Source organism: Mesitornis unicolor, unplaced genomic scaffold, assembly GCF_000695765.1.
Source record: "Mesitornis unicolor isolate BGI_N332 unplaced genomic scaffold, ASM69576v1 scaffold8128, whole genome shotgun sequence".
Classification (NCBI taxonomy): Eukaryota; Metazoa; Chordata; class Aves; order Mesitornithiformes; family Mesitornithidae; genus Mesitornis; species Mesitornis unicolor.
Genome location: NW_010203788.1, coordinates 232 through 8,144, shown reverse-complemented (window position 1 = coordinate 8,144; position 7,913 = coordinate 232). Strand labels below are relative to the sequence as shown.

The 7,913-nt window shown below is 42.0% G+C and overlaps 1 protein-coding gene across 1 annotated transcript; it reads right to left on the bottom strand.

Moving 5' to 3' along the window:
• Positions 1-3,261: 3,261 nt before the first annotated feature.
• IGFBP1 (insulin-like growth factor binding protein 1) lies at positions 3,262-6,522 on the bottom strand (the record flags this gene model as incomplete). The annotated part of the gene is made up of 3 exons (XM_010190844.1): positions 3,262-3,393; positions 4,542-4,670; positions 6,344-6,522. Coding segments are annotated over 3 exons (440 nt in total), but the record flags the coding sequence as incomplete, so codon positions are not given.
• Between the last annotated feature and the right edge of the window lie 1,391 nt (positions 6,523-7,913).

Here is a 7,913-nt window from a genome sequence, read left to right as displayed (position 1 = left end):
GTAAATCCCGTGACAAGCCTCTGTCATGTGCCATTCTTTTCCATTCCACTTTTCTTCCCCTTGAGGAAAGCAAGCTATAAGTGACGCACTTTCTGTTTGCTTTTTTATTTTGTGATGTGCTTAAGGCTTTCATAAGCAAGTGTGAGGTCAAAGAAATATATCCCTGCAGCAAAGCTGGCAGGGTTTTGGCAGGAAGAAGCACAAACTGGGTAGGTAGGGTTCTCAGATAACATGAACCAAACATTACAGATGCTCACCTGAGACCTTCCCACCAATTACTTTTTTTTAGGTGTGGTGGGAGGAGTGCAAGAGGGTGTGAAGGGAGGGAGCTGAAATAAGGAGGAACAGTACACCCCTTTTACACATCCAGCTGCAGGCCAGGTGACCTGAGCTGCTAAAAGCATCCTGTGGCACCTTGCCTGATTCCCCACTCACTCTCAGCAAGCTTGGCTGACCAGCACAGGTGGGACCACTGCAGCAGGCACACACAGAAGCCAAGATTACCAGATGACACATGCCAAGGGAAACAAAAAAGCCCCGCAAACAGAAAAAAATAACCCAAACAAAGGAAATCTACAGACTTTTGATTTTTCACCATGTTACTGAAGCTGATCATGAAAATCAGGACAAATCACAATGGGTGGCATCTATAGCCTAAATTTAGTCCAAACTCCTGGCAGCACTGTGATAGGGGAGATAAAATTTGTCTTCTTTGCCTCCTTGCATTAGTCTTAATCCCAGTATACGGAAGAGTTTGGCCCAAGTCAGACAGCCCATCCCAGAGCAGCTCAGCAGAAGTCTGCCCTGGTGAGTTCTGGCAAGCTGTCACATGAGGCCAGATTGCAGATAAGGAGACACCCATCCCCTGTTGTTTTCAGTGGGAGGCAAGGAGCCTCTAAGAAATTGGCCTGTCATGGCTGAATGCTATATGAAGCAACCTCCTGGTACTTCATATTTGAAGGAAAGAGTTTCCCTAAAACTCTGTCCCTGTTAAAATCTATAGTTCCTTGCAGCTAGGATGGGAACCTGCCACCCTGCAAAACATTGGAAACAGCTGTACACTGGATTGCTATACTGCAAATAGACTGTGCTACTAATAATAATTACCATTATGAATATTTCCCATATATATACCATGATCTCAACAAAAAGAACAAAATTCTGCTCTTTACAGGTCACATTTACACAACTTCAATGGGATGATAGCAGTCAGAGTGCTCTTAAGCGTGTGCTGTAGCTGTGAGTATATGATTTCCCCTCCTTTCTTCACCATTTTCCCTTGGCGATGCCAAGTTCAGTGCTGGGCAGACTCCATGAAAGGACTCTAAGGTTCTGCCCAAATTTACTGCTTTTTCATTAGTTTGATACAATGATTGCCAAGCGTTTTGATACAGTGAATGTGATGGTGTAACACAGTTTTAGCCAAGTCTCACTGCAGCTCATTACAGGGAGGTTAGATGTTAATTATTTGTAATAGCAATACCGTCAACTGCTTTTGCAGTCCTTTCCTCAGGAAGATCTCAGAACACTTTACAAAGAAGCTCAGTAGTATATCCATACTTTTAAATTCGGAGCAGTTTATTAGATCCCAATCAAATCAGCTGACATTGACGTGGAAATACAGCCAAGACATACAGCAACCACAACGTGCGATGCCACAGAACCGCAATATGGAGAGCAGAGATCTCCATGCTTTGGCTTTGCAGTTTCTACAAGACACTTCCCACTCCCGTTTAAAACCCAAAGCTTGTGCCAACAAATGGCAGGAGGACTTGATACAGAGTTTTCCTCCTGCCAGGCTCTTAGAAAATGTTATTACTCTCTTCTCAGACTGTTTTCTCAGGCAGGGTTGGTGCTGCCTGTTTCTACCGTGGGGACTTGCTAACTCCCACACCAGTTTCTCCATGGACAAAACCAGCTTGAAGCCAGCAGAGCAGTCACTTGCTTTCTCTCTTTTTTTCTGCAACCACTATGTTGAAGCAACATGTGGGGGAGGGACGGGGACCACATCCCAAGCCAAGGGGACCCTCTTCCCTGCTTTCAGCAAAAAGGGCAAGGCCAGGCTTTTCTCCAGCCTCCCCTTAATAACCTCTGTCTGTGCAGGAAATAGCTCTTTTCTAGTCGCAAGGTTATCTTAAACATGCTAATACTGCTGCCTTGGGCTTTTGAGCAGAGATGGGCATCCAGTTTTCCTACCCAGAAAACCTTTTAATAGCTTCCCTTGGAGGCTGCTGCTTTGCCCAAGGCAAGGGCTTGCAGAGCACAGTCAGGATCAGAGAGGACAGAAGAAGGGGAACAGGGCGGGAAGTGCAGAAGAAGAAAACTAATAGCAGGAAGATGGAGCTAGGAGTTCAGGAGGCAGATCTGCAGGAGGGGTGCTTTCCTCTGCACTTCCACCCACCGCTGCGCTGTCCTGCCAAAGTCAGACTGCTGAATGGGAAGATGTAGAAAGTGAGAGTCTGGGGATGGTGTAGAAGACATTCTTTAATAGCACATCTTAAATAATGTGACATTGTCAACATGTGAACAATTTACACCTGTCAAAGGTGGCACAGAATATCCTGTTGTGTTTTGCCATTTATCTGGTGCATATGTTTGGAAAATAGAAACAAATAGTGTCCCATCAGAAGCTTCAGTATATAATCAAGGTTTAGACTTTCTTTTTTAAGAAACAGCTTGACACTGAAACAGAGGTGCAAGACCAACATGATATATAAACAAAACAGGTTTTAAATAAGTTTTTAAGTGTGTTATCTACGGAAAGCTATTTTTTAAATTCAGTTTTAAGTCTATAAATACATAGTACAAAAAGGCAAGTTTACAAGCCATTTTTCCCAATAGAGTTATGCCATTAGAAGTTTTAAGTAGCAACATTCCTCCAACATAAGATGCATACATTTAAGACCAATAATATTAAGTATTTACATATAAAGCTATGAAGTGTTTGAGAATATAAATTAGTAACACAAACAAAAATACACGTACAGTGAAATAAATAATTCAACGGCTTTACATAGGAGCTTATCTATAGTATTATACAAACAAAATATACAAGATTGTAGGACTTGATCTTGAAGTTGCTCCTATCTGTCACTCGAGCATCTAAGTAATGCCACTGCAGTAAAAAAGCTACTTAATGAGGTTACTCGTATGCTGAATATCAGGTGCACAAAACTACCTTACTTGAAAGGGCTCCTGACTGAAATGTCTCCTGACTAGATCAGGCCCCACAGAAAATTTGGTGTGAATTAATGTGTTCAGTTATTCTTGTGAGTTGAGATACTGTTGACATTCAGGGTCTCCTTTCATTTCTGGAGATCCAGGAATTCTTCTTCCATTTTTTGGATAGACACACCAGCATCCAGCAGATTCTCCATCCAGTGAAGTTTCACACTAGAATATTATTAACAAAACAAAGCCCTCAATAAGTAACTGTAAGCAGAAAATTACCTGTGAGATACTGCAAGTAGAGGTGTTGGACAGAACTAGCATCAGGAGGTAGGGACCTGCCGTGCACAGATTTGTTTTGAATGCAGTGGTCCCTGCTCTGACAGAGTCTCTGAGTAACATACTTGCCTAGGGAGCCATGACCTAAGCCCAGCTACCACAACAGCAGCCTTGGATTTAAAACAGTTTGCCCACTCCTTCGTAAACAGCAATATCTTCCAGAGTGAGCAACCGGAGGATGGCAACATATACACGCTAGCAGGGCAAGGGCAATGACTGGATGGTCTAGCTCTTCACGCAAGGAGGCAGATGGGGTGGGTTTTTTCTTGGGGAGGGAGTTAAACATTTCTGTTTGTGCCTGATTAGATCTCAGGTCACAATGTTCGTGAGTCACACAGTGGTGCCATGCCCAAAAACAAGAAGTCTCGGTGACACAGATTTATGCAGACCTACTAAATTTGTGTGCACGACCTGTGGTTTCAAGGGTGTGGCTTGAGGTTTGGAGTCTTAGTTAGGTTTGCAGATTACTCTCAGAGTAACTTGCAATGGCTTTTTCTGAGGCAATAATGGAAATGAGCATATAACATAATCCATAGGCAACACAAACCGGTATTTTTCTTCTACTTTCAGAAGGCTAATTTTGCTCCAGAGAGTTTTTTCACTGCTTGTGTGAGTTTTTCACTGCCTGGGAGCTGAGACCCTCCTTCTTCCATAGCATTTATTATACATTCAATGGGCTTTCCGAGCAGTATGGCAGATATTATGAATTAGTGTCAACTGGGAATATGCTGAAGTCAGGTATATGGAGTTTGATTTGGTCTGGGAGCAGACAGGGTTAAGAGATTTTGGAGAAGGCCTTGCGTGCACCTGTTCTGTGAATGGAAAAGACTCCTGCATCCGTTGCTGTCAACCCACAGCACGCAGCTCACTTTTAAGAGAAGAAGGACAAACCATCTGCTCCCACTGCTAAGTATCCCTGTTTTCACAACTTGCTTTTCCAGCAGCTGCAAACTCATGAGGTTGGGAGCAGAGGGCTGTGAAAGGGCTGGCTGTGTCAGGCTAGTCACAGCGCTGACAGGGGAAAAGGCACGTACCTGTTTGCTGTGGTAAAATCCATTCTTGTTGCAGTTGGGCAAGTAGAATTTGTAAATCTCCCCTCCACTTCTCTGCTGTGCCTTTGCCAATTTATACAGAGCTCTGTAGAGCTCCTTCTGACAAGGTCCCTGCAGGAATACCGTGCAAAGGTTGTCAATACCAAAATCACAAAAAAACCAGCTAAACAAGAAGTGATCAGTATAAAGCTAGCAAAAAAGCTGAAAATACTTAGTCATAAAATCTGCACCAGACTGCTCTGCATGTAGTGTTTACTTGTTTCAGTAGGAGTACAGCCAGAAAACTCTGATGTTGCATTTAGGCCTTTGTTTTTATTCTTTGAGGTATTTTCTGTCCTCAGAAACATGAGGATTTAAGTCCTTAAATTGCCACACAAGGAAATTTAACCTGTACTAAGTAAACACATTACTGCTCAGAGGGTACAATCTCTCCTATTATGGGGAGGTGCACGTTAGAAGGCTGGTGTACGTGAGACTAGCCACGTTTTCTGGGTTGCCATGGCCCTGTGCTCTGTTGATGTATAGAGAATAGGTGCAAGACATATATAGACGGTGCAAGAACAAACATCTGAATGTTTGTTATCTTTTGTACAGGACAGGGCTGTCGCCAAGGCAGAATAGAGGGCACTCCTGTGGCTCTGAGACTCAAAGCCAAAGTGCCTGGAACAGAGGATGAAGAACTGCTTTCAATATTCACTATGTTCACAATTTGCTCACTCCCTTTTTCAAAGTCACAATTGCTGTGTACCTAACATGTTTAAATGAGTGAAAGGGGAGAAGTGACGGAGCAATTATTTTTACTCTAGAGTATAAATAATCATACCCTTTGCTTTTGCAAGACCTCCCTGTGTCAGCCCCTCACATAAGTGGTCCTATTCAAGTCAGTGGGCTTATCTGTGGCTCTCAGGGAGAAAAGCAGAAGCCGAAAAATCAAACTGGATCTAAAAGCACTTATGAAGAATAGTTCAAGCTAAATCAGTAATTAAGTCTCATTCTGGATGTGGAATGAAGCTTCCTAGCTTTCTTGCTCTTTAAAAAAAAAAAAATTTTTTTTTTGAAATTTTTAATTTTGTCTGTGACCATTACGAAACTGGGCTTCTGTAGTGTCCAATTTTACTCCAGCTCCGTGCTGCGGGCGTGCTGGCTGCTGTCTGGGACGGGTCTGACTGTGGGTCTCTGGTGCCCTCAAGTGGAACATAGACCTGCCTGCAAAAGCCCCACGGCCCCACTACCCACTGCGATTTTGTAGTGTCAAAGGTAAAAACTTACTTGAATTGCCGAGCTTTCTGGCTTTTTACATGCATCTACTTAACAGCATTTCCTTGTGATCAGAAAAACAAATAAATAAACAAACAAACCACGTTTTGGTTGGCATTAGTGTTTCATCTATTCCTGTATGTAAGGACTCCCTTTTATTTCACTGAACATTGGACCAGTGACAAATGCCTTTTATTTTTTAACTAAAACACATAAGGAGTCCAAGATTTTAATATGGGCTCCTGGAAATTAAGGGCCCGTCTTATAATATGATAGTAAATGCAGGAAAAGATTCAGCCTCTGCATGGAGCTGTATAGAACATATCTAACGCACACCTGTTTTTGCTGTTCCTACCATTTTGCCTGTTCCTCAAGCATCTGATGAAGACATTACAAAAGTCTGCTGCCTGCCTGAAATACTGACACCTCAGTGTTGCTGCTAGAATTTCATGCACATTTTCATTCTGTATTCTGAATCAATAGCAGCTACTGAAATGGTCTCTGAAAGGTTAGCAAAGAAAACTCACCTGCTCTCTCAATTTCTTGAGTTCAGATATTCTCTTTGCTTTCATGTTTTCATAAGCAGTGATGGCATTCCAGGGAATGGATTTGTCCTGGCCTATGGGAAACATCAACTGATAGTTCAGCAGCTGATCCTGTGTCATTTCAGTGCTTTCCAAAGGCATATCCTCAGGTTCGATAGAGCCTGGAAAGGAATGATATTAAGGTGAACATCTTCAGTGAACTTTTGCATTTATTTCTCCAAGTTAAAAAGGTAAAGAAAAATAAGAAGAATCAACACCATCTAAGACAGATCCATTACATTAGCTCTTGCAGGAGTAATAAATTACGTGTGCAGCACAGCAAATTTAACTTTTGTCGTAAATTCATATAAGAATGTTCTCTAACAAGGTGATTATTTTATGATCCTTCAAAAATCACTCTCTCATCCCAAAGATGAAGCTGCAGCCAGACTGTTAGAAATGAAAAAACTTTCTTGACCACAGTGGGTTGTACAGACCTTGTTAAATGAGGAAAGACTGAAATTAAATGTGTAATGTATTTAGATTTTTGTCAGTATGATGTGCTTCAGTTTTTATTCAGGAGAGGAACTGGTCCAGGCCTGATCCCATGGCATCCTGTACTTTGTTCTGTGGCTTGCCTCACGTATAAGAAGTGGTAGCAATTCACAGGAGCTAGCAGTAGTTCCTGCTGGCCTGCAGTGGATCAAATAGCCAGGGAATGGCAGAAACTATTTGGATCTGCCTGATCATGGCCTGCATGTCAGTGCCTAACTCAGTGGTGTGAACTCTCCCACTGGAAGCAACAGAAGCTCTTTGCAATTGCAGGGAAGCATCATGGGACAGAAGTTTGACGTGTCTAAATAACTTCTTGTATCAAGGCTGTCAACTATCATGCAATGGACAAAAAAAACCCACTCTGTTTTACCTTTGACAATATTTAAGAAAAAACTGAGGTGGTAAATCGAGGAGGGAAAGAAAGAAAAAATTAAAAAGAATGAAAGCAAGTAAGCAAGCAAGCAAGCATCAAATACTAGACGTTTTTAACTGCAGGGGGCTTAAACACTAAAGTTTAGTCACTGTTCTCTCCCCTCCCTGTCCCCTCAAGTACAAGAGAAACTCCACTCACTGGCACCAATGACCATTGCTATTTTGAGTCAACGACGACTATTTTTGTAATGTGATTGAGTTACCTTAATCACCACTACATGGACATAGCAATAATGATGGTGAAAACATTACCACTAACAAATTGCAAAATAATGAAAAAACACTGAAGAAGTTCCTGATCATCATATATAGCATAAGCATATATATATATATATGCTTTTTGCTCAAAGATAGTTTGGCTAGCATTGTGCTACTTCAGATATGCTTTAATCTTGAAATGAAGCCAGGCACGAAGCCTAGTTAGGTCCTTTCATTCTCTATCATCACTTTTGGAGATGGACATAAGTCTTCTGTTCAGAACATTTGTCCTACTCTGGCTCCTGTTTGCTACTACAGAAACCTGTCGATAGCTTCCCAGAAGAGCTGTTCTGATAGTTCTGCACTGTCCCATTAGTACACTTCAGGA